Source organism: Arachis stenosperma, chromosome 8, assembly GCF_014773155.1.
Source record: "Arachis stenosperma cultivar V10309 chromosome 8, arast.V10309.gnm1.PFL2, whole genome shotgun sequence".
In the NCBI taxonomy this organism is placed as follows: Eukaryota; Viridiplantae; Streptophyta; class Magnoliopsida; order Fabales; family Fabaceae; genus Arachis; species Arachis stenosperma.
Window position 1 is genome coordinate 15,466,244 of NC_080384.1, and position 27,677 is coordinate 15,493,920.

The window sequence follows — 27,677 nt, forward strand, 5'->3', positions numbered from 1 at the left end:
GCAACACGCCGCATCGCCGTTAGATCTTCTTCTCTCATGCGTCGCACTGCCTCTGTGCTCTCTGCAACTGACGCGGTTGCACTTTCTTCTTTCCTGTGTCGCGCTTCCTACTCTCAACGCCATCGTTGTACCTTCTTCTCCTATGCGTCGCACCGCCACTGTTCTCTCTGCAAGCGACGCTGTCGCTGCACTCCTTCTTCTCCCTCCGTGACGTTGCACCGTCGTCGAGTCAGAGATTTTGTGCTGCCACTACTCCAATGTTACACCTCTACTCTTACTTCCATGCTACTGCGTCGTGTCTTTTTTACTTTTATCGTGTGCCGCTTTGCTTCGTTCATTCATATTGTATGACCCAAATAAATATTCACATCTTAGTAAAAAGAACCATTTGCATATATAGTAAAATGAACATCTTGCGAAACATGTACATGCAGAATCAAACAAATCAAGTAAAATACCAATGGTATACCCAAATAAACGTCCACTTTAAAATGAAAAAAATCATCTAAACGAGACAATAGCTATAGGGGCACTGGAGTCATGATACAGCAGCGGTGGTAGCATAGAATTGTGAAAGAACAGTTGCGACAAAAATTAAAATACTCAAAATTATAATTAAACCTAATTAATTCAAAATTTGATTTTTTAAATCAACTTTCTTTTTTTAACCTATTATTTAGGTTGTTAAGAAAAAACGTTATTCTCTTGTACTTTTGCTTTATATGTTTGAATGTTTTCGATTAGTCATTGTGAATAGGGCAAAAAACCAGTATAAGCCAATGCCATCTCAAATTGACGTATATAAGCTAAACTGAAAATCGTTTCAATAATGCGCAGGATCTTGTATATATATAATTCGAACCGATATGGTTCGAACTGCAACTGAGAGTAATTCGAACCGGGGCAGTTCGAATTACAACCTGAATTTTCTTCATAAATCGAACCAGGTCGGTTCGAACCTTGAGTGCACATAATTCGAACCAGGGAGGTTCGAATTATAGAGAGAGAGTGTGGCCTTAGTAATTCGAACCGAGCTGGTTCGAATTACACAAACCTTAGTTCGAACCGGGCCGGTTCGAATTAGTGGGAGAGAGACCTCTATATAACCGTTCTAAACGTGAGTTGGTCTCATTAGATGGAGTATAATGGCTAGTGAGGAGAGTTTTGTTGTTCTGGTTCACCACAGAGGATCCATTAAGAGGAAAACTCGTTCCGGAGTGAAGTTCACAGATAAGGATCCTCTCTGTGTTGTCGTGAATCCAACGACAAGGTATGATGACCTTGTTAGATCAGTGCTGATGAAACTTGGCCTGGAAGGTGTGAAGCGGGTTAAGAAATTTTTCTATCGCATTCCAGTCACGATCCTGCACGATACGGTTAAGTATGATTGTCTCACGATTGGTAGTGATGAGGACCTGCAAGTCATGTTTCTTTGTCGGAGGCAGTTTCCGGAGGTGAGGACACCAGAATTGCTGGCAAAGCTGGTTGATGTGGTATCCAGCTCAGGGGGTTCGAACCGGAATACCACCGATGTAGCCACGACAGCTGGTTCCAATTCCAGGGCTGCCGTGGCTTCTTCCTCCGTCCCAGTGTACGAGCCAGTGGTCCAACTTGTCGCCTCCTCGTCTTTTGCTGTTGATCTGAATGACGGCGTAGGCGACGAGGTAGGATCCTTTGATATTCTCCCGAACGCCTTACAGGGCGTTCCACCGGTTGGCGTCGGAGACGGAGTCTTGGGTGATGCAGAGGAGGACGACGTCGAGCCGGATACGATTGAGGATGATAGCGGCGACGAGGTTGGAGCGAATGGGCCTGCATTGGCGGGCGGTGGTTCTAGCTCTGGCACACAGCAGTATCCACCACATTTTTCCTCGTTGGACTTGGACGCCATGAGACATGAGGGGTTTTAGGGCACGCTGTTGGATTCGGAGCTAGAGATGCGGAAGGGACTGCTGGTCTGACAGAGTTCTAGGTTGGTCAGCAATTCCAGGATAAAGATGAGGCCCTGTTAAGCGTGAAGACTTACAGCATCCGGCGAGGGGTACAGTACAAGGTGGTGGAGTCCGATCACCGCCGGTATGTGGGCAAGTGTTCCGAGTTTGGGAATGGGTGCACATGGTTGATTCGACTGAGTCTCCGAAAGCGCAAGGGCATTTGGGAGGTCAAACGGTACAATGGACCTCACACTTGCCTGGCCACATCCATCTCGAGTGACCACAGGAGTTTGGATTATCATGTGATTTCGGCGTTCATTATGCCAATGGTGAGGGCTGACGCATCCGTGAGCATAAAGGTGCTCCTGAACGCCACGGCAGCGCACTTTGGTTTTAGGCCGACTTACCGGAGGGTTTGGATGGCAAAACAGAAGGCTATTGCCCTCGTCTACGGTGACTGGGATGAGTCATACAACGACATACCTAGGTGGGTGTTGGGTGTCCTGCTGACGATGCCTGGTAGTGTTGTGGTCCTTAAGACGAGCCCGGTTCGAGTTGGAGGACAGGTGGACGAGTCTCAAGCGTACTTCCACAGACTTTTCTGGACTTTCCCGCCGTGCATCGAGGCATTCCGTCATTGCAAGCCGCTAGTCAGCATTGACGGCACACATCTGTATGGGAAGTATGGGGGAACGTTGCTCATCGCGATTGCATAGGACGGGAACTCCAATATTCTACCTGTCGCATTCACACTAGTAGAGGGTGAGAATGCGGAGTCTTGGACATTCTTTCTCTCGCACCTTCGACAGCACGTGACCCCGCAGCCCGGTCTGCTGGTTATATCGGACAGGCACAACGGCATCAAGGCTGCGCTTGAGGCCCCTGAAGGCGGTTGGTTACCGCCATCTGCGTACCGTGCATTCTGCATACGACACGTAGCGGCTAATTTTGCCCTTACCTTCAAGGGCAAAGACGCTAGGAAGCTTCTAGTGAATGCGGCGTATGCGATGACCGAGGTTGAATTTGATTACTGGTTTGATATTCTGCGATCTGAATATGTGGTGATGTGTGAGTGGGCGAACCGGATTGATTACTCCTTGTGGACTCAACATCGTGATAAGGGGCGGAGATTCGGTCACATGACGACGAACATCTCCGAGTGTGTGAACTCAATCCTCAAGGGGGTCAGAAATCTCCCTGTAGCATCCCTGGTGAAGGCAACATATGGTAGGCTTGCGGAACTCTTTGTTCGCAAGGGCAGAGAGGCTGAGGTCCAGATGGGAACCGGACAACAATTCAGTCAGCATTTGGTGAAGTGTATTGAGGCCAACTTGAAGACGGCCAGGTGCTTCACGGTGACGCTGTATGACCGGGATAACTCCGAGTTCACCGTAGCAGAGACCACTCCGACTGGTTCTTTCTCCTTGGGTACTTACAGAGTATCACTTGCCTCTAGGACATGTGACTGCGGGTACTTCCAGGCTCTTCATTTCCCATGTCAGCACGCACTTGCATGCTGTGCCTACTCACGGGTCACCTGGACCTCTTACGTTCACAGCGTCTATCAGATTAGCTCGGTGTTCAGTGTGTATCGGATGAGATTCACACCTCCGATCCCGGAGGGCTTCTGGCCACCTTACGACGGGCCCACGGTGATTCCGGACCCTGACAAGAGGCATGCGAGAGAGGGTCGTCCTAGATCCACTAGGATACGGATGAATATGGACGAGGCAGATCCCAATCGGCCAAAGAGGTGCGGCCTATGTCGGCAACCCGGACACACACGACGTAGTTGCCCACAGGTTGGAGGATCATCTCAGACAGGGCGCCATTAGTGCGCATGTTGTCAGTGTTAGTATTATTTACATTTAAGTTTTCCTGTTAGATGCAATGTTTGAGCACGTATTTAACTAGTTGATCTTTATACATTGTACTTTGATTGTTGGGAGTAGTAATGAATATGTTTTCTTTCATAATGAGTACTGCTACATGTTCCGTAGATGCAAAATTTAATAAGTAAAAATAAACACTAAACTGTTTCATGATTGAATGATTCTAAATAGTCAATGTCCCACAACACAAATAACAAATAACATAGGTAAACAGACTATAACATAACAAGAAAAGTACATATCACTATCATACATGATTGAACGTTAGGGAACATAATACATGAAACGTGAATCATCTAAACAGATGCGAGCCAGTACCACAGCGACGGGCTACCCGTGCCCTCTGACCTCGGCGGATAAACGGCTCCTCATCCTCGATGTCATCCCCATCCTCCTGTGGGGCAGGCTGTGCAGGTGGCGCAACATGCAGGGGTGCCGCCGACGGCCCTGCGACAGACTCTGATGCAGCGGTGAAGGCGGATGGAGGGGTACCTCCGAGACAGAACTGGTGACCAGCGGATGAGGATGGAGGCTCATTCAGATCAACATCTAACGGGGCCTGTGTGCCTGAGGTCTGACCACCACTGCGGGGAGTCACGTCCCCCTGCATGATGGCGGTGATCTCCTCTAGGAAGCGTGGACTCCCGAAGTCCCCAACAAGCGTGTCTGACCCAATAAAGTCTGACCACTGTGATCCCGAGATGCGCCAAGGTGTACCCCCCTGCTCAGGCTGGTCATCGGCTGGCACACCAACGAAGTAATGTCCAAGAGGGCCCGATCCAAGTCCAGCGTCACCTGTGTCAGCCCCGTCACCCATCCCTGTACCATACCACTCACCTGCATGACCGCCATCGTGTGTGCTAGTACCAGCAGCTGCAGCAGCCCCTGAACCACCCCCGCCAACGTGCCCATGCTGATCATCGCCGTCGTCCCCATGGTCAGCACGCCCCCTCGCCCTACCTCCCTGGACTCGTCGTCCGCCTCTAGCGGGACCGGCGTCGTAATCATCGTGCACAGCATGATCAGGCCACCTCCACTCACGCTGGCTCCGCCGTGTCCCCACACCCATCCTCCTCTCAACCCTACGCCTGTCCGGGACGTCCTCAGTAATGACCCCGGCTATATGAGCGACTCCATCCAAGCGATATAACCGTGCCGGATCGTCCCCCATCAGCAGAGTATTTCGTTCAGGTCTTCCTCGGAGAGAATCTGGGTTGTTTTCTCTGAGATTTTGTGGGGTACGGGGAGGAATAATAGTTCGAATGAGGGTGATTCGAACTCCTTATATAGCCGAATCACCCCTAATTCGAACCACCTTGGTTCGATTTATGAAGGAACACGCCAAGGGTAATTCGAACCAGCTTGGTTCGAATTACATGCGTTGCACACTTGGCTATAGTTCGAACTTGCCTAGTTCGAATTACATGGGGTTGGAGTTCGAACCACCTTGGTTCGAATTACATTCAAAGTTCCGCTCCCCTAATTCGAACCTCCCTGGTTCGATTTACTTGTGTTTGTAGTTCGAACCACCCTGGTTCGAATTACATAAAAATAGCGTCTGGCTTATTGCTGAAACGATTTTCAGTTTGGCGTATTTACGTTACACCCTTCTTGATTTTGCTTATTAGGGTTTTTTGCCCTTGTGAATAAGCTAGTTGTAAATATCTTCTAATACTATAAATGCTCTTCTAATCTAAAATTTGTTAGATATAAAATTATCCATATCATTTAATTTAATAAGTTAAATTTTTGAAATAATTAATTCTTGATATAATATCAAAATGAATTTTTTAGGCAACCAATTATTTTTCATCTAATATATAATTTGATTATATTATATGATTAAGTTATTTTGATAACTAAATAATATTTTAGCTGAAGAAAAAAGAGGGAAAAAAAGAGATACACAAAAAAAAGATTTAATTAAACTTAGTTACAAAAATAATTTATGCAACTAATACTTTTTTATATAATTAACATTTCTAAAACACCTTGAAACACCAATATCATATAAACCTGTAAAATACAAATATAATAATTGATGTATACATATTCTCTATTATTGTATATGTAATAATTCATACTAATTTATATATTATTGATGTGTTAGTGATGATGGATTAACTAAAATGAATTAGTTCTTTTTGTATTTAAATTTATATAAAAAGAAAAAGAAACATGATTACCAAAGACACTAATTATAGAGGCGAAAAAGAAGGCAAGGTAAAGTAGGGGAAATTGAAAGGGGAGGGGACCAAAAAGCAAGTGTATGTATGAATGTAGGAGTAGAAGAGGATTAATTGAACAAAAAGAGAGAGACAGGTACATATACTACATAGTCATTCATTCATATATAAATAAAGGGAAAGGGTGAAGCAGAAGAGAAAGAGATAGAAAGGTGTGAATGTAAACATGTTGAAGCCAAGAGAAGGAAAACCGCCACAATCTGCAGATCTTCTTGTATGTTTCCCTTCAAGATCCCATCTCCCTCTAATGCCTAAGCCTATTTGCAGCCCTGCCAGACCTTCCGATCACAACAAACGCCGGCACCACCGCCGCAAGAGATCAATCTCCATGCTTGCTGCTGGAGGACAAGGTGGTAGCCCTTCCCTTGACGTTGCGGAACCCACCTCCCCCAAGGTCACTTGCGCCGGTCAGATCAAGGTTCGCCACAAGAACACCCGCACCACCGCTTGCCGGAGCTGGCAGTCGGTCATGGAGGAGATAGAGAAGATCCACAACCGCAAGAAGCAGAGGAATCATCTTGGTTTCAAGAAGGAGGTAATGCAGTTCTTGACTTGCCTGAGAAGCATAAGGTTCGATTTCAGATGCTTTGGATCATTCCCCGGAACCGATATAGTAACCTCCGACGACGAAGAAGAAGAAGAAGAAGAAGAAGAAGAAGACGAAGACGTCGAAGACGAGGAAGGAGAAGAGAGTAGCCAGAGAAAAGAGAGTGGTGATCGAGAAGAAGAAGGTTCAAGAACCGTGTTTTCGAAATGGTTCATGGTGGTACAAGAGCATCAAAGTAGTAGTGTTGATGAGGAGAAAGAGAAGAAGAACGTAGTAATGGCACATGATGATGAAGATGAAGATGATGATGATGATGAATCGGTTACAGTGGTTCCTCCTCGGAACGCGTTGCTGCTGATGCGGTGTAGGTCTGCTCCGGCGAAGAGTTGGGTGAAGAGAGAGAATGAAGAAGAAGAAGGAAAAGGAAAAGAGAAAGTGGAGGTGGTGAGAGGGCAGAGTTTGAAGTCGTTAATGGAGGAAGAAAAGAGAATAATAAAAACAGAACAAGATAATAACAAGAACAAGAACAAGAAGGTGTTGGTGATGAGATACGAGAGTGCAGCTGATTGGATTTCATCGGATATTGCTAAAGAAACATGGATTGTTGGTGGCTTAAGAGAAACATTATTAAAGGCTCGAAGCTGCAAGAGATGATCCATCACCATCATCATCATGCTATTGCCATTGCTTCCAGGACTCTTTTCATTTTTCAATTTTTTTTGTTAATTGTTAGTAGTATATTAAATAGCGTTTGTATGTATGAATTTTATTTTGCAGCAAAGTACTTTAATGTGGTGGAGTGAAAACTAAGTGGGAATTCTAATAATGAGTTAGTGTCCCATAACCATAAGTCCCAGTTTTTAGATTCGGATGTATGCTTTAATTTGTTTAATCTATGAATATATCTGTACAGCTTTTTCATCATACAAATACCTTCCTTTTTCTCTTCTCATCTCATCTCAAAGGAACTCACACATGCATTTATTTTCGCGAGATATATTAACTAGAGTTAACTATACGTAGCTATAAAATAGCAAGGTTCAAGTGTATGAGTATAGGAGAGAGAGAAAAAAAAAGAGATTCTCTTAATAATAAATTCTTTTCATCTTACTCATTTTCTATTCTTCTGCTTTTTTATTTCTTGGTTTCTCACCACAAGTCTTCTTTTTCCCTTTCTTCCACAAATTTGATATGGTATCAAGAGCACAATCGGTTCATGGTTGATGACGTTAAATTTGTAAAAGACGACCCTATACTATCATCAGATTCTACACCTTCAATCATAAATGCAACAACACAAAATCAAAATAAATCATTTGCAATCCCACTCTGAAAAAAAACTCTCAAAAGACAACTTCTTAACACAAGAAATGGAAGATCATCTTGACAAAGAAAAGGTCCCACACAGGTATGCTTCCGCTGAAGATGTGCATAAAGGAATTGAATCAAAACAACATAAAGAATGGCGTATTGATGATTATAATGTTACATCTTGGCTTTTCGCATCAATGGATGCATCTTTCAAACACCGGATGATAGGATATAAATCTGCTCATGAAGTTTGGACACGAATTCATACATATTTTGCATAAAAAACCAATGCTAGGGTTCGACAATTGCAGCTATAATTTAGATCTGTAAAGAAAGATGGTTTTGCATCCGATTACTTACTCAAGATCAAGAAACTGGCTGACACTTTAGCTGCTATAGGATCCCCAATTTCAGATTCAGAATACACAAATGTTATTCTAGATGGTCTTAATGAAGATTATCACTCTTTTATTACACTGATTTCAGCAAAAGATCCAGCTTATGCAATTCCTTATCTTAAAGCATTACTTATGGCAGAAGAAGAAATCGTAGAAAGGTTCAAGAAGCCTAATTCAACAATGGTACAGGTTCATGTTTCTCAAACAATACATTTACCCGATAAACCAACAGAGACAACTCCCTCTTATGGAACTGGCAGAGGCAACAATAATGGAAGTTTGGGATGTGGACCTGGAGGAAGGCGTGGACGTGGAGGAAGATTTGGTAAAGGTGGAAGAGGCTCCTTCACTAATCAAAATCGACCACAGTGCCAAATTTGTGGCAAGTTGGGTCATGTAGCCAGCTATTGCTTCTTCAAAATTTTAATCATGCTCAACAAAATAACCCCTTCACCTCCATGCACAATGCACTGCCACCCCCTCTATCATTTCATAATCCACGTGCAGTGATTGCAACTCCTGTATCTATAGCAGATTTTTCAAGGTATGCTGACACAGGAGCAACACATCACTGCACACATAAACAACAAAATCTGCAATATTCTCAAGACTATCAAGGTCAAGAGCAGGTATATGTTGACAATAGATCAGGTATGCATATCTCTAAAGTTGGACAGTATTTTTTCCAATGCTATGCAACAAGAAAACGTTATAAATTATACGATTTATTGATAATTTCATCTATAACTCAGAATCTGATAAGTGTATTTAGATTTGCTAAGGATAATTATGTATATTTCTCTTTTTGGCCTGAATTTTGTTTGGTAAAATCGCAGGCTACCAAGGAGGTTCTTCTCCGAGGCAAGGCTGAAAATGGAATGTATAAGTTTGAGAAAGTTGAAATTCCAAAGACTTTGACATCACTTTCTGTTTTTTTAACTAAACATGTTTCTTTAGATACCTATCATAGGAGATTTGGCCATCCTATTCTTCAAATTATAAAGAATATAGCTACTAAATGTGATTTACCTATGGTAAGAACTGGATTTTTCACGGATAAAATTATTTAAATGCCCAAATTAAATTCCAGAAAGTTAGGATGAGAATTTGGAGATTTAAATATGATTTTTGAACTCAGTAGGTCCTTCCGAGTCAGAAAATGTGTTTTCTGCGAAAAGCCGTAAAAAATCGCGAACCGGCAGTCGAACCGGTTGAATCGGTTCAAGTCTGCTTGGTGCCGCGTGAGAAACAGTGGAAACAGTCAAAAACCTTAGAAGAACATTAGAGATGAAAAACTGGGCATTAGTGTTAAAAGTTTGGTCCGAAGTTGAGCCAAACAGGCTAAAAACGCTAACAGATTGAACCGGGCCCAAGTTGGGCCCAAGTCCAACATATATAAGGGTTCATTAATGAACCCAAATACTCATAACACACTCAAACACACACACACACTCAGCTGAAGAGAAGGGGAAGAAGAGAAACCCTTGAGCACTATTCGCTTCAATCTTTTCAAGCTAATATCTTGAGCTACGGTGCTTCGATTTGTGTGTCGTCAGCGGCTACGCGTTTCTTGTGAAGAGCTCTATAAAAACCATGTAAGAAATTGGTAAGGAAAGTTTGAAATCTTCCCGGTTGCTCTCCTCTAAATTTTGGGTTTTTAGGGTTTTGGGTTAAATGAGTTCTTATGATTTTGGATGTTTAGGTTTGCTCTAATCCTTTCTTAGCATTAGATTTTTGCTATCAAATCTGTTGGAAAAGCTAAGAGCCACTAAACCCTTGTGATATTATGTTTAAATGGAATCCTAGGTTGATTTTGTGGTGATTTATATGTTTATAGCTTGATTATTGTGAGTTTGGAGCTTGTTGGAGTTACATTGGTGGTTGGATTTTGGTTGAAAGATCATTTGGTTCATATTGAGAATCGGCCAAGGTATGTTTTCGGTTTTCTCTATGTAATATATAATATTCATGGATACTTAGGCTAGTGACCTATAAGATAGGTTTGAAATTATATGGTTGTTGAGTTGTTGAATGATGGTATGTGTTGATTTATGAAAGATTGAGGATTGTTGAGTTGGATTATGTTAATTGATAGTGATATAATGATGATGAATGATTTGTGAAGTTGAGAAGTGATTTGTGTTGATATATGTGATGATAATGTTGATTATTTGGTAATGTTGTTGGGAGAGTGTTAATGAGGATTGATTATAATGTAATATATTGATGTTGAGGTTGATGATGAGGAATGGTAAAGGAAAATATAGTAATCTTGGTGTAATATGACATAATAGTGTTAATGGTGGTGAAAAATGGAATTTGGTTTGGTTTTGGTTGTGTTTTATGAAAGATTGAGGAAATTGTGATTTTGGGTAAAAGTTAAATTTTGGTGAACTTTGTCTGATCATAACTTTCGCCTCGGTTTTCAAAATTGGTTGAAATTTGTTTAGAATTAAAGATCTTTGAAACCCTTTAAATCGATATGAAGTTTGTGAAAATTAGAATTTTGTAGAGGAAGTTATGATTATTCAAAGTTGGTGTGGAAAATAAGAAATTATGCAAAGTTACAGAATTTTATGTTTTCTGGTATGTGTGCACGCACAGCCTTGTGCGCACACACACTCTATGAAATTGTAACCTGTGCGCACGCACAGACCTGTGCATCTGCACACGTGAAGGCAGACAGTCTGCTTGCAGCACTGGCACAGCTCGTGCGTGCGTGCACCAATGGGAAATTGCAACATGTGCGTACGCACAGACTCATGCGCACGCACACGTTGGGGAGCCCAGTCTGTTGGGGGCACTGGCACAGGTTGTGCGAGTGAACAAACCTTGCAAGTTTTGTCACCTGTGCGTACGCACAGTTTTAAAAAGTTTCCTGGGCATGCGCACGCACACCTTTGTGCGGACGCACACGCCCTGTTTCTCAAATTTTACTTTGTTTTCAACTATTCTACCTTCCCAACAAGGTTGTAAGCTTCTCTAACGGCATTATAGGACTCTTGGGCTTAATTTTTGAGTATGGGAATATGGAAAATAGGCTAAGGGTTTTAGTTGATGCTTATTATGAAAAATTAGAGAAATAGAGGTTTAGGTTTCTGGTGTACTGAGGATGGGTTGGCAGAGTGAGAAGAGGAATGGAAATATGAATTGGCAATGTTTTCTAAGAACCACTGATGTATCATTGTATATTGAGATTATGAGACGCTATGCGCCCGGCAGGGGTCGAGGTTGGATCCCGCCTGTTCGAGGTAGCGGCGGCGGCGTAAGGGCGGTGGTTCGTCCTGCTTGTGCTTAGATGTGAGGTCGGTGGCAATAGATCCCGCTCACATCCCTTCGGATCTCCAAAGCGTACAGGCGCACAATCCTGGATAGTGATCCGAGCACTATATCTCGGGGGTTCCCATATGATGATTCCGAAGGGCAACGTCTCCATGGAGATGTATCGGGTTGGCAGTTGAACCGACAATGTGATATCACAGCCAGTAGGGCAGACATTCATCATGTGCATCTTCTATCTGTTTGTATGCTTTGCCGACTTGATATTATTTTCCTATCTGTATAACATGTCTAATTGCTATTTGACTTAATTGCTATACATGCCTATACTTGTATTTTATTTGTATTGTATATACTTGCGCTTTTTCTGGGTTTGAGGAGGTTTGGAAGGCGGTGGCGATAGGATCGCATGGCGGATCGATTGGTGAAGGCTGTGGGACAGCGGTGTTTGATTAGATTAGAAATCCCCTAAGATAGATTACCCTTTTATGGTGCTATGGTTCTAAGTTTTGTTAAGGTTTTACCTATTATGCTTATTTGGGTTAGAATGATATAAGCTTGAATTCTTATGATGGATATGGAGTCTAGGATTGCCTTTTGCGTCCCTGGGTCTTATATCCTACATCACTGGGCACTGTTACCATACTGAGAATCCCGATTCTCATACCATATTTCTGTTGTTGTTTTCAGATGCAGGTTGCAACTCACCCTGGTGAGTTTTCTGGTTGGTGATAGAAGCAGAGGATCTGGATACTCCTTTTGGGTCTTTTAATTTATTTTGAATTATGTCTCTCACTTTTGTATTTTGTTTCGCCTAAAGGCTTGTATCTGAGAGAACAAAATTTGTATAAGCTGTTTTTATTGTTTGGGTTCATGTATTGTCTGTATATGGCTAGTTGGCTTAAACTCCGCGAGCCGTGGATAGCGTCTTATGATATTATACTATTATGCTATGATATTTTGTTATGCTATACCTATTCCTTGTGCCTTAAGTTAGTAGCTTCACTAGTACGTTTTGCGCTTTTCAAATCCTGATTTTTTAGCTATATCTTTCATCGGGTTTCTAGATAATATTACCCCTTTTATATATCATATGTATGAGTTTAGAACTGTCGTAATCCTTGATTAACCTTTGCTTTACGACGCGAGGTAAAGCTTAGGTTAATTGGGGTGTTACACCTATTGTACATGAGAATAAAAATTCAGATTGCAAGCTTAATTGTGAATTCTGTTGTATGGCTAAGGCTCATTCTTTACCTTATTCTTTGTCTAATCACATTTATAATTCGCTACTATCTCTAGTTGTTTCGGATGTTTGGGGTCTAGCTCCCATTTCATCTTTGCATGGTTTTAAGTACTATGTTTCATTTGTAGATATTTTTTCTAGACATACCAACATTTATCTCTTAACAAATAAAGTCCAAGTGTTTTCATTTTTTAAACAATATAAGTCTTTCATGGAAAAGCAACTTCATTATTCTTTAAAAGCTCTTCAAACTGACAATGGTAAGGAATATTTATCCAATGTTTTTTCACAGTATCTAAGAGAGGAAAGTATCGAACACAGATTATCATGTCCATATACCCCATAACAAAATGGTCTTGTTGAGCAAAAGCATAGACACATTGTGAAAAATGACCTAACTCTCTTAGCTACTGCTTCTTTACTGTTGCATCTTTAGAGTGAAGCTTTTTTTACTGCTGTGTACTTAATAAATAGATTGCCTTCTTATGTCACCTCATATAAATCTCCATTTGAAATTCTTTTTCATCATGTTTCAGACTATAGTTTTTTTTTCGAGTATTTGGTTGCTTGTGTTTTCCTAACTTAAGACTTTATAATCAACATAAATTGAAACTACGATCACAGTCGTATATTTTTGTTGGATATTCTAATACTCAAAAAAGATATAAATGCATGACCTCCACTAGCAAAATTATTATATCTAGAGATGTTGTGTTTTATGAACAAAATTTTTTCTTTCCATAGTTTCTTTATTACTAACAATTCTAATTGTGATAGTAGTACTGCTGCTGCAGGCACTACTAAATATTATGTTATTACTATTTTTTTCATTGATAACTAATTTTTTTTACATATTATTTTATATCTAGTGAATCACCTAAATACTGAGTGTTTTGGTGTTTAATAAACTTTTGGAATGTTTTTTATTATTTGTAAAGAGAAAGTTTAGGGACAGCATTTTATTAAAATTTAACCAGTATATAATTAATAAAAAATAAATAATCTCTTATTATTAGATATAATCTCACACAATTAAAATTATTAATAATAACTAATTAATAATTACAAATTACAAAATTTGTTAAATTTCTAACACTCCTCATTCGTAAAAGTACAATTCTGCCGTTAATGTATTGTTAATCTGCCAAAAATATATTGTAAATTTTTTTTTTATTTATAAAAGTATAATCCGAAAAAAATATACTATGAATCTGCCGGAAATATATTGGTCTAATGGTGGAAACTCAGGTGCAGTCGACTTCACGTGAAGTTGGTAACTGAGAGCTGTTAGATAATCTGACTAAATTTTCATCTAACAACTCTCAGTTATCAACTTCACGTGTAGTCAACTATACCTGAATTTTTACCTTAGTCTACTAGTTGTGTTCCACATACTGCTCTTCAATATAAAAATAAAAAATCATTACTTTAGCTGCGTTTATTTACAGAGACAGGACACTGAGATAGAGACACAGAGATACACGATCGTGTTTGGCAGAAAAGACATGGACAGAGACAATGTGTTCAAAGACACTGAATTAATGTATTTTGTGTCCATTCTGACAAGAAGGACATAGAAACACTAACAAGAGACACAACTTATTTTTTATTTTATCTTTCATTATTCTTATTACTTTTTTATAATTATATTTTTTACTATTATATTTTTCATCTAAAATTTTTTAAATAAAAAAATGAGAATAAATTAAATTTTTATAATTTGTTTTAGTTTATTACCAAATAAAATATAAGAACACAAAATTTTGTATCTATCAGTATTTTATTCTATTCTATTCTCAATATCTTGTCCTACTCTATCCTCGAAAACAAACGCAGCTTTGATATCATGATTAGCTTTATTCTAAGGGGGTTAAAAGAAATGTTAAACCCTATGAATTTTGTTATGAATTGTGTACGCGTGAGGCTGCCTAAGTTGCTTTAATTTGGGTGCTTTCTCCAACGTCAGAAATCATGACTTCACTTGGCAAATCATCACAACTCCACCAATGAATTTGGCAACCTTCCAAAACCCAGTGATTTTTTATGTCGAAGAAGAAGTTGCTACATCTTCCGGATAATTAATCATATTGTGTATGTTTGAAGATAATAATTCGATTCTAGGATTTCTAGCTAATTCTTTTTTCTATTAACGGACAACATACCAAACATAACCCAAACGCACATCACCAACTTCATGAATGAATTAAACATTAGATGTAACACATCCATAACTAATTAACAACATAGGATATATAGTACGGCTCATGAGTAATAAGCAATGTATATTGTAAAATAAGCAAGAGTAATATTTATTAAAGTAAATCACTCCTTATATATAAAAATATTTAAGAGACAATAAAAAAATAATTTAAATCAGTTAAAATTATTTTATTTTATATTTATTATTTATTTTTAAAATAAACATAATAATAGATATAATAAATATGTAGTTTTAGATATTAAATATATAAAATTATAAATATTTAATTAAATAGAGTAATTTTAGATTATTGTTTCTTTAGTATTAATGTATAGGAGCCACTTAGATAAAGATGTTAAAAACGTCTTTTTTTTAAAGATGTCTTTTAAAATTTAAAATTTAACACATATAATCAATTAAACTGTATTATTTTTATTAAATTAGACCTGACAAATCGGTTTAGCCAAAAAATTAATAAATTAATTTTTAACCGGTATTTTTTATAAAAAATGACTATAATATTTTATTATAAAAAATAACTAAAATGCCCCTATTTTATATATATAAATTTTGAAAACTCTAAATCCTAACTCTATGACGACACAAAAGAAAAGGATTAAAATTTAGGATTCCCAAAATTAATATATATAATAAGAGTATTTTAGTAATTTTTTATAATAGGGGTATTGTAGTCATTTTTTATAAAAATAATATTAATTTAGATCGATTTAAAATTTAATTTATTATTTTCTTGTCAAATTAATTTGTCTGGCCTAATTTTGACAAAAATAATACGATTTAATCGATTATATGTCTTAAATTTTAATTATTAAAAAATATCTTTAAAAAAATGTTTTAAACTTTTTTATTAAAATGGCTCCCTTAGTAGATTACTGTTCACATTTAGGTTATGTTTGGTTGGAAGGAAAGAAATAGAGAGGAAAGAAATAGAAAGGAAAGAAAGGAAAGGAAAGAAATTGAGTGGATTTTTATTTTCTTTAGATGTGTTTGGATGAAAAGAAAATAAAAAGGAAAGAAATGGTATAAAAAGACAATTTTACCCTTATATTATAAAATATATTGAAAAAAGTAAAGGGGTAATATTGGAAGTAGAGAGAGATAAATAGTTTTCTCTCCATTTTCTCTCCATTGTTGGAGGGAAAGAAAATTGGTGGATCCCACCAATATTTTTCTATTCATTTTCCTTTCTCTCCCATTTCTCTCCTCAACCAAACAAAGAAAAATAATTATTTTCCTTCCAATTTTTTTCCCTTCTTTTTCTTTCCTCCTATTTTCACCTCAAACAAACACACCATTAAGGTACTAACAATAACAAGTATATTATTAATCAGAGTCAACGGAGTCCTTAAACACCTTGTTCGTATTTATTAATGTTTTATTGGGATAATAGGACAAATTAAAATTATGTATGTTGCTTCGTTGATTAAAATTGAATTACAAGCCCGTGGTTTACTGAATGATGCTGGCATTCTGCAATTTTCCAGTGATAAAGGAAAGTGGCGACAGAATGAACGAGCTACCTGTGAAGTGTAGGTAGATATGAAATTATGAATAGAGCAGATAACTATATATGAAGCACAGTCCAAATAATTCTATTACTGTACCACACTGCTCCTTGCTAGAATTTTTCACGGGTGAGGCTCCAATTTATATTTCAATTTTGAATATATACTCAAATAGCTCTTTAAGAAATTTTGCCGTAGGATGTTTTTGTTTTAATTTTTTTTTTATTATATTAAGGTCTCTAAATTTTACACACACCTGCTTCTCTCTCACTATAAAACTAGAGAATCCTTTGTTATAATTAAGATAAGGGAGAGACTAACTTTGAATTTAGTCAAATTTTATACTTATAGGAAAGAACTACATCTTTTAGTTTTACGTTAAAAAGAAGTCATTATATATGGACTTTGGAAAATGGTTGCATGTGCTCCACAATCATGGTTTCCCGTGGTATTTTCAATTTGTACTTAAATTTTTTATACTTGCTTGGAATATCTTTTAGTTCGGTAGTATAAGGATTAATTTTTTAGCTTCATTTAAGATTTGTCGCTGATCAATAATTTGTTACATGTATAAAGTGGGATTCAAATTTTTGACACTTACTTAAACGGACTAGTGAGCTAACTATTAGACCAATCCAACTTAGTATTTTTTTTTTTTGTTCATAGTATTTTTTATTATGTATCATGTGTTCATATACTATGTTCAACTGCAATGAGGTAAATTTGTGTCGATCCAAAACCTAAATCATGATGGAGGCCCATTAAGAGGTGATAATAGAGGAGGCTGGTCAAGTTTTGTGTGGGCTGATTGGAATGATTGTAGGTCCTGTCTTCAAGTGTGACTTACATTACATCACATGGTGTACTTGATTTGTTGGTCAACAACATGATTCACATGAACAAGAATATAATCTACCAACGCATCTTGGCGCAAATGACCGAGAGTTTGTGTCTCTTAACTATCTTTTTTGGATTTGATACTCGCTGAAAGATGGAAATAGAGTTTGTTTGTTTCGGAGGATCGTCCACTTTATACTTTTACAATATTCAAGGAATTAGTCATTAGATTTTCGGCCAGATAGATACCTTGAGATAAAAAAAAAAGAAAAGAATATAACCTTGCCAATTGCCATATATATAAGTACAAGCAAAGTTGGCACTTAACTAGTTTCTCCAGGTGAAGTAGAAGGGGTCAAGGGTGTTGTCTTTTCTTTTCTTTTGCATCTCAGTTTTGTCACTCACCGTACACTGAAAAAGGGTTAAAGCCTAGCTAGAAGCTAGGGGATTTTGTTGTTGTTTTGCGCTCTCAAATACCAAAGCAATGTCTTATTTGTAAAAGCTGAATATTGCTCCTCCATGTCATCCGGTGGTGGAGTTTAGTTCAGACAAGGGGGGTCCACGGTCCCCTCAAATTTTTTTATAAAAAAATTAGTAGTACTTTTTTAAAAGATAAAAAATAATTCAATTGGTTTAAATACTTTATTATGATTTAAAGTATCCAATAAATTTAATAAGCAACACTCTTTCTACCTTTAAGTTTAAATATAAAAAATTAGATATTTTTATTTATTTAATTTAATATTATTTTTTCTTTACTATTTATTTAATTTAATTTTTTATATGATAAAAAATAATTGAATATTCAATAAGTATTAATATTATTATATTTGTATAAATTGATAAAAAAAATTCAATAAATATTATAAATTTTAATATTTGTTCTTCTAACTTCTTCTTTACATATTCTACAGGATATATATTCAAATTTTATTATAAAATAATAATAAAAAATTAAAGAATTGATGCATTTTTTAAGAGGAAGACTAATATTTAAGAAGGAGAACATATAATTTTTACAATATCAACACATGTAGATAGTTTTTCTACTTTAATGAATCGCGAAAAAAGTGAGATACAACTTTTAAAAGTTCAAAAAGTTACATCTGATAAGTTTGACCTTAATTTTTTGGAACGAGACCCTGAAAAACGGCTTTAAATTTGGCAATATCACCAAAACCAGAGAAATGAGATTAGACGAACTTATCTTAAATGGAGTCCATATCAAAAACATTTTGACAATTATCTTCTATGTGGCCCCCCAAAATTTTATTTCAAGTTCCGCCACTGATGTCATCCTAGTTATTATACAACTTTAGATCCATCTAATGCAGTTGTAAGTTAAGAAAATGTATTAGATTTTTACATGATCTGGAATTCACACGTTTGATTTCTTCAAACCAAAACTGTCTAGGTCGTTTGACTAGCATATCTTTTAGTTTAATTATAGTTGTTACTTGCTATATAATCTATATATATTTGTTACGGTTCAAGTCTCAGATATGAGGATAGTGAATGGTTCAAAACACTTCTCTTGGGGGCTGGGGCAAACCATCTCATGAGATGAAATCTAGATCGTAACATGTATTTAAGTGTACATATCAATTCAATTCTCCATTGATTTTCCTTCTATACTATAAATAAAGGACAAAATTACTCAGCCTTATAGTTTGATTCTACAAATTCATATTTTATTAGTAAGAACAAGGTCAGATGTGTGGTTTAATTTATTTTCAATGTGGATTTGTATTTTAAATTTTTAACATCTATTTTATACTAGTGGTTGATTTTGATGGTTGATTTTAGTGTACACGCAGTATAATCCTAAAAATCTATAGATCTAATAGATAAATAGTTTGCTAAATATGAAAATTTTTTGTTACTAACAAAAATTATAATATTTATGGATTATTTTTGTCGTATTTTCAAATCATTCAGGGGTTGTTTTATCGATAAAAGAATCTTTTTGTCAATGACAGAATCTTTCGAGAATTGGTAGTTAGTCCTAATTCTTTTCTTTGATTTTTCATATGATGTAATGATGTTGCTGATTGACGATGGAGCAAACAAAAGAATGCAAAAGAGTTAATGCTGGATTTTTAGTTACTAGAATGAGGAATTTATATCCAATGATTCTATTTCTTTCTTTCTTTTATCGGTTTACAACTATCTATTCACATTATAGAAGGCCTCCTGTGAATGATTTTGACATCACTGATGAGGATAATTAACACTACTGAAGATTCTTTCACCCTTTTTAAGAGACACAAATAAAGTCCTACACTAAAGAAAGTGTTTATTATTACAGTAACCTGAGTTGATTGCAAACAGTAATTCAGATTACAGACAATTCAATTGGGTGATTGCTATGGTGCTTAAAAGTGTTTGCCTAACTTACTAAAAAGGGTTAAAAATCAATATTTAATTTTAAAAGTATAAAAGTAAATAATTATTAAATATTCAAAAGTTGCCATAAGAAGTAAGTTAGGCAAAAGTTAGGCATCAAGTTATAGGCACCATAGAATTCACCATTCAATTGGGCCGAGTTCCAATATATTGAATAAGTTAATCAATTAAAAGTGTCTTCTGGCAACCATTAAAAAAGAGGTGTTAAAACTTGAATTTTAGAGTATTTTGTTAAAGGTGTCTAGTTTAAATCCAATCTCAATCATGTAATCCTTAAATATTCCAACCCAAATTAATTCTACCAAGAGCAAGTGAATACAATAATAAGAACTCTCACTACTGATCACCAACTTTCTGTGATGTACAGTAATTGTATTCCTTCTACATTGCTTTAATAATTTAAAATGACAAACTTACAAAATACAAATCACTCCTGTAATAAATATATGTAATTTCAACTGAAAAAAATAATGTATCAAGTAATTGGTTTCCCAATCCAATATACACGAAATATGGGATATGAAGAATCAAAGACTACTCAAACAAGCAAAGAATTAAAAGAACTAATTACTAACAGAAAGAATTCCCTTTTTTGCTATAAACATATCTACAGCTACCACTACAGCAATGCTATGCTTCTTGTTTGTTTTTCCACTTTCCTTCTAAGCAAAGTCAACAGATTTAAGAAGCAGAGATAATTAGCTTGATTTATTTGAGTATATTTATCTTCAGCTGCTATATAGTTTAACTGATTTTTCCAACAACTGGTGGTTGTTTCCCGGAATTTCTTTGACCCTTGATCCATTCTTGTATATTTTGAAGGCTGGTACAGAGTTCACATCTTCTGATTTTGCCAAGTATGGGTGATCTTCAATCTCCACCTGAAATTATAATAATCAAGTAAGAAAAGTGTGAACATTGTTGCTCTCAATCTATATCTAATTTGGTCAGCAAAATTTTAATTTTTCCTAAGCATATATGTATCTCACATTCTTGTCCACTGTTAATACCATTTTTACTGTATTCTTCTTTTAAGATTCTTCAGTTAATATAGCAAGCTGAAACAATGTATATTGACCAACCTTAAGAAAATTAACTGATGGAAATCTCTTGCAGGTTTGCTCTAACACCAACAGTACATTTTTATTGGTTGCCTTGTTGCAAAATAGCACAACAGACATACCTGTTCAATTGGCCACAACTAGTTAGTGTTTGTTATTGATAGTGCCCAATTTTTATTGAGTTAGACACACATCCAAATGAGGCTCACCAGGAGAGGTTACATAATGTTGGAATCGATCATTGCTCGAGATGAAAACCAAATTCGAACCAAATTTCAAGTCTTTGATATCTTCACCGCGCAGGAGCTTGAGTTGGAGCTGGGCCTCAAACAGAGCCCTGGCCACCTCTTCATCCCCTGGCTTCTCTCTTATGAGCACTTCATAGTCTTCAATCGCAGCTTCCCAGTGTTCTAACTATAATTTGTACAAAAAGAAAATGACACAGTTTATTAACTTCGAACAAGTATGTACTAAAAGAATTCAGGGTTAAAGTGGTAATTAAGGCACCTTGGCATTGCAATCAGCTCTCCTCAACCTTGCCTTGCTATAGCTAGGCTGAACCAAAAGGGATGCATTACAATCTTCAATTGCTTTCTCAAATTGGCCTAGTTTAGAACGGCACGCTGCCCTGTTGCATAGCAGCACTGGGTTGTTGGGATCATACTCGAGTCCTTCATTGTACACCGCACATGCTTCAGTGAATTTTGATGCCTTGAAGAGCAAGTTACCACTCATTCTGGCTGATGTTGCGGCTCTTGCCCTCCTTAACACTGCATTCACCTCACTGTTGCTTGGATCTAATTTGGCTGCTTGCTGAGATGCAGTCATAGCATCCTCAAACCTGTCATCACAAAAAATACGTAGCACCTTGAGATCATTCTCAATTAGACTCGAATAACATTCGATATCATAGTCATCAATTTTACAATGGATCAGTATCACAGTAAACTAAGAATGATGCTTGGAGAATTTATCAAATAAAGCATTTTCACCAACCTGCCGGCTGCCAAGTAAACTTGTACGCCTATCATCAAAACATAAGCTCTACAAACCGGTCCAAATAATTTGTTACACCAATCACGGTCAAATTTTGGCACTTTCTCATAAGTGGCATGTGCCTCTTTATGTCTTAGGAGCTTCAACAAGGCTTCGGTTTGTAAAGCATAGATCTGTTACATACATACCCATTTTTTTTATTCAGCATAAGGCTTATTAAGAGGCTAGTGACCGTATGGAACTTATATATAATACAGAAATTTTACGATACCAGTGAGTGATAATTGGATGAATTGGATTAGAAAAGTTAACCAGACCATGGAAACTAACCTTTGGAGCTGAATCGGCTCCTAACGATATTGCGGACTGTGTTTCCTTTATTATAGTTTTCCAATCTTTGACTTTCCTAGCTTCAGTGCATTTGTTAAGGTGGTCTTCAAGAGCCTGAGCTTGAAAAGCAAGAACCGAATCATCATCTGAAGCTGCCTGATTACAAGTTAGTGCCTTTTCTGCTTCTCCAAGCCTGCACCAATTCACAATTTTATTATTAGGGGGAAAAAGATTAATAGAAAAAAAATCACCACCATTTTCATTGTTATGATCCAAGTACCTGAAATATATTGTTGCCAAACGGTTGTGAGCCCTGCCATAAGAAGGGTCTAACTTGATAGCTTCCTCACACTCCATGATTGCTTCAAGAAGCCGTCCCAATGCGATCAAAGCTGCACTCTTATTGCAATGATATGTAGCCTTGTTGGAGTCAATAGCAATTGCTCTGTCATACAAGGTCAGAGCCTCTTCAAACCTTCCCTGCTTGTATGCTTCATTTCCCATTCCCTTCAACAACTCAGGGTCTACTCCATTATTATTCCTTGGACTCCGAAACTGAGCTGCAAACTCATCATTGTTCCTTCTCATTATATTCCCCATTAGTCCTCCTCTGCTTGCATTGTTATAATAAGAACTTGACATGGGGTTTAACTCTTTACTCTTGGGAGTACTTTCCATGCTCTTGGATACACTGGTTCTTGGGCTATTGTTAACTATCAAGTTTCCAGTGAGTTTCAAGGGACTAAAATCTTTGACTGGGGACCTGCTCAAGTTTTCTTTTTGGTGGTGACTATTAGTGTTGATCCTAGCAAGTTGCAGAGAATTACCAATGGCTTCTCTGTGTTGCTTCTCTGAGTTACCAGATGATGATGATGTTGAGCTTCTTGCAGCATCTGAAGGTCTTCGATTCTGGCTGTTTCGGTAGGCAGAGGTGCTCTTTCTGGCTTGTTTATGATCATCATTCAATGTGTGAAAGGTCTCAGTGAAGCTGTTTCTTGGACTTGGAGTCTTTGATTCATGAATTTGAGGCTTGTTGGATTCGTTTTCCACCTTATGATCTCTCTGCTGTCCTTTGTTGTTGCTTGCTTTCAAGGGTAGTGAATGAACTGATGATTTTCTCAGCCTATTGTTGCTTTTAAGTTGGAGAATTCTCCCAACCAAACCACAACCAAAGTCAACATCCACCTTGTTGTTGTTGTTCTTACCCTTCCCTGCCATCACTAGTAGTCAAGTTTGGAAAATGTGACAGAAAGAAAGTAACTATATGTTGAAGTCACTATGACAAACAGATGGTGTGCAATAAAAGGGAATGGAAATGATCAAGTTTATTGCTTGAAGTGGAAGGAGTTTTTGTAAGGAGTTTACAACTTACAAGTGTGTTGTGTTAAATGTGAATGAGTGAGTATGTGTCTCTGTGTGTGTATGAATATATATATATATATATACACAAACTAGAAAGATCAATGGAGCCTTAAAGAGTGGCTTCCAAGAAACCCACTTTGGCCTCTCTTTGAGGCTTTGGGGGGACAATCAAAATAGTAGTAGGTACTGTCAACCATTTCAAAATAATATTTGCTAACATACACGCATCATTCATCAATGAATCAATGAATTTCTATCATTTATTTCATGCTTCTTTTTTTCCCTTAAAAATAAGATAAGATAATAGTATGATGTTATGAGCAAGAAAATAACAATTCTTTTTCCTGCACTACTAGGGTTGAACATTATTGTATAAATATCTGAGTGGAAAAAGCCATAATAACTTCCCATAATTAAAATCATAATACTGGTTTTATTTAAATTTGGTTGGTAGAGAGTGGACTTAATATTGAAATTTTATTTAAAAAAAAATTACTAATAGATTTAATTTTTATCCTAATAATAAATATTTAATGTAATGGACGAGATTACCAATTAAATTAAAGTCAAAATCCAATCAATAATATGCCAGATGGAGTTGAAGTTTCAAAAATTGAAATTGCATCTGCCGGATTCAAACATATACTTTATCGCTCTGTTTTAACCACAAAGTAATTATTAATTAAGCAACTTACTTATTAGTTATTACTATTACTATAATCATTAATCAACAGGCGTGTATGTGTGATGTCACGGATAGAAAATTATTATTTGTATTATTTATTTGTAAGAATCAAATGGTCAAAATGTGCCCTGAAAATGTCTCAAGGGCTCAACCTAACTAAATATAATTTAAAAGGACAAGGTTTAATGTATTATAATAATGATTCGTATACTGTTGCATATTTTTGTGAAACGTATTTTAATATATTCTTTAAATATAGGTGCCCAAAAAAAAATTTTGAATGGAAGATAATCGCCTTATCAAGTTGCAGCAAGTTTTTGAGAATATTCCTAAAACATTGCTGTGATCTATGTCCATTCCTAATTGATAAGACGCTATATCCAAACAGTAGAGATTTATATTAAGCACCTAATTGATATATTCTAGAAAATTTCAATTAATTTAGTTGACATGCTACCTATCAAGTATAAACACTAATACAGATACGAACACAACACAATACAAAATATGTGAATATACGAATTTTAAGTTTTTATAAAACAAAATACTATATATATATAAAATATAAAGTATTTTTTAAATAAATTATAATAATATTTTAATATTTTATTAGATTAAAATATAAATTATATATATTTAATTATTTTTTTATATTTTTTTAATTTTATAAAATATTTAAAATAAATTTTTGTATTAATAAATAATAATATATATTATTTTTAAATTTATTTAAAAAATATAAAATAAAAATAAAATTAGATACAATTTACATGTGATAGTATTTAAATATTTTAAAAAAAAATATTTTTTATTTTTTATTAACACACAAAAAATACATATATTAAATAAATATCGTATCTAAAATATATCCACAAAATTCAAGAAGGTATCTGTTGCTTCATAGCATACTACCTTATTCTACCTGCATCTCAAGTTTCGAATCTTAGCTTAAATAAAGCATGATCTGCTTTAATCAACTTTATAATAGGATATTATCATGTTGAAAATATGAATACCAATATGTGGTTTCCTTTTAATTATATTAAGAACAGAATAAAGTTGATCATTTAAAACTAAATTTCGGATTTGGAAGGGAGGGAATGGGAAGTTACGTTGGGCCTACAATTTTCACTTTCACTCTAATCTGGAAATTCGATTTGGTGTATTATATTATGAGTAATTCTTTTTTAATTATCACCTCTCTTTGATTAATATTATGATGTAATAATAAGTTGATTAACATAAACTACATATGATATATAATAAATAATCTGAAACAGTATTCACAGTCATAAATGTATGAAAAACTTTAAGTTGAAGCATGGAGGATAAATTAGGTGTGAAGGATATCACATAATAATGTGCATTTTATAATAATGCTTTTTATTTCTCTAGAGTAATAATTAATTGTTGACACACATTTATACGTGTATGTAAACAACTATTAAATATGTGGTTTACGTGTAAGCTGGTAGAGACATTACTTTTTGACCAGAAACAAAGCATATATATGATTCCTCTAATCACGAAAACAATTGATTTGTTAGCATATGAAAGTGATCTTTCAGAATTGGTTGTGAAAAGAACTAGCAGAACCATCCAATTTGAAAATTGAAAATGAGTTTGTTATGGATTCAATATAAAATTGGTGAAATAATGGACTTGATGGTGAAACCAAAACCATCATGTATAATATCATTCTATATTTTGTACCTTTTCCCCAATTCAACTTTTTTGCAAAAGAGCATTGCTATGTGATTATGGTTACTAACTTAATTACTATGGAATTTTATGTCAGTTCAACTTTTTCCAAAGAGCATTATTGCTATTGCCTATTTGAATATGGTTATTAAGGGAATGTGGATTTTATTTATATTTGAATTAATTTTTTAATCAAGTGTGGATGAGAGGAAGAGATTTATTCCTTTTAACTTTTAGCTAAGTATGTTGAGAGTTTGATTTTTGTTTTGGATGCAAACTTTTTTTAACTATTAACTAACTGTCTTTCAATCAAAATATATTCAGACGCCAAAAAAATATACAAGAAATTAAATTTAAGTAATTAATATATTAATTAATTTTTCTTATTATTATAAAATTAATTTTTTAGCTTTTATTTTTAGAAAATTTAATATTTTGAATTAAAATTTAAAATTAAAAATTAGAATTTAAAACCTCTCTCTCTCTCTCTCTCTCTCTCTCTCTCTCTCTCTCTCTCTCTCTCTCTCTCTCTCTCTCTCTCTCTCTCTCTCTCTCTCTCTCTCTCTCTCTCTCTCTCTCTCTCTCTCTCTCTCTCTCTCTCTCTCTCTCCATTGATTCGACAAGCAAACAATGAGAAAGTATTAAAAAATAATTTTTAATTAATTAATATTAGTCAATTTTTTTAAAAATAATTTATTTTAATTTATAATTTAAGTTAAGAATTTATAAGTTAAAATTTAAAATAAATTAAATAATTTAAAAAAAGATTAACTAATATTAACTAAAAATAATTTCCTTCGCAAATAATATTTAGAAAAAACAATAAATAGGTCCTTGATCTTTTGGTTTGCAGATATTTAAGTCGCTGATTTTTTCAAAATTTAGAACATATCAATTACCGGGTTTATTTTGTTCCATTTTAAAAATTCTTCCATATGTGCATTCGTATATCGATCAGGGTGAATACAACGAAAACCACATTTGATTTTTATGTTGAGTTTGATAAACTTAAATGAACAAGAATCGATGTGTCTAAATTTTAAGAAGATAACAAATTTAAATATATTTTTAAATTTTTAAAAACTTAAACATCGATAAGCCAAAAACTCAAAAACCTATTTATTCTTTTTTCCAAGAAAAATTATAAAGTACCAACATATTATCTGTCAACTTATTGTCAATAATAATTAATTATTATATTTTAAATACATATATAAAAAAATACATCCAGAAAATATATTTATAAAGATATTTCTATTAAACACGGCCATAAAAAAGATATTTTTATTAGATACCTCTATAAAGACACTTTCATTAAACATAATTATAAATAAAAATTGACAGAAATTAACAAAAATACTGTTAGTAACGTAGCGAAATTGTTTCTCTTAATATTTATTAGGCTTGGAACAGGGGAGCCCATGGAAAAAAGGAATAGGCCATGAAGGTGCAGGCATTTACATATTCAAATGTAAAATCAAACCCCTAACCTTGGGGTGCAAAATTTATTATTTGTAGTTGTTAATTTAATATTTTTAATTTAATAATTTAACATGATACTTTTAGTTCACATTTTTAAATATCGATGACTAATTATCAAACAAAAATAATAAATTCGACTGACTCTCTAATATTCTTTCATATATATAGTATCGACTATGCTAAGTGATACTAAATTTATTCTTTCATATAAATTAAATTACATATATATTTATACATA

The 27,677-nt window shown here is 35.4% G+C and overlaps 2 protein-coding genes and 1 pseudogene across 2 annotated transcripts; 2 read left to right on the forward strand and 1 right to left on the reverse strand.

Moving 5' to 3' along the window:
* Window positions 1-1,145: 1,145 nt before the first annotated feature.
* On the forward strand, window positions 1,146-3,769 carry LOC130945448 (uncharacterized; annotated as a pseudogene).
* Window positions 3,770-6,119: 2,350 nt separating this feature from the next.
* Window positions 6,120-7,534, forward strand: LOC130944991 (uncharacterized). Its single transcript, XM_057873622.1, has one exon. The coding sequence runs from the start codon at window positions 6,239-6,241 to the stop codon at window positions 7,271-7,273; it is 1,035 nt and encodes a 344-aa protein (XP_057729605.1). The 5' UTR covers window positions 6,120-6,238; the 3' UTR covers window positions 7,274-7,534.
* A 12,555-nt stretch (window positions 7,535-20,089) lies between these two features.
* On the reverse strand, window positions 20,090-23,788 carry LOC130944806 (inactive TPR repeat-containing thioredoxin TTL3-like). Its single transcript, XM_057873340.1, has 7 exons — window positions 22,490-23,788; window positions 22,210-22,402; window positions 21,880-22,052; window positions 21,391-21,724; window positions 21,093-21,297; window positions 20,905-21,005; window positions 20,090-20,703 (listed from the first exon to the last, which is right to left on the reverse strand). Exons 1-7 carry the CDS (start codon window positions 23,425-23,427, stop codon window positions 20,551-20,553), a joined length of 2,097 nt encoding a protein of 698 aa, XP_057729323.1. The 5' UTR covers window positions 23,428-23,788; the 3' UTR covers window positions 20,090-20,550.
* Window positions 23,789-27,677: the final 3,889 nt, after the last annotated feature.

Coding starts and splice junctions, on each gene's coding strand:
- LOC130944991 (XM_057873622.1), top strand. CDS start 6,239: ATGTTGAAGCCAAGAGAAGGAAAACCGCCACAATCTGCAGATCTTCTT.
- LOC130944806 (XM_057873340.1), bottom strand. CDS start 23,427: ATGGCAGGGAAGGGTAAGAACAACAACAACAAGGTGGATGTTGACTTT. Junction 21,725..21,879: donor GTTTACTTGGCAGCCGGCAG/GTTGGTGAAAAT, acceptor TTGTGATGACAG/GTTTGAGGATGCTATGACTG. Junction 20,704..20,904: donor CATCAGTTAATTTTCTTAAG/GTTGGTCAATAT, acceptor TTATAATTTCAG/GTGGAGATTGAAGATCACCC.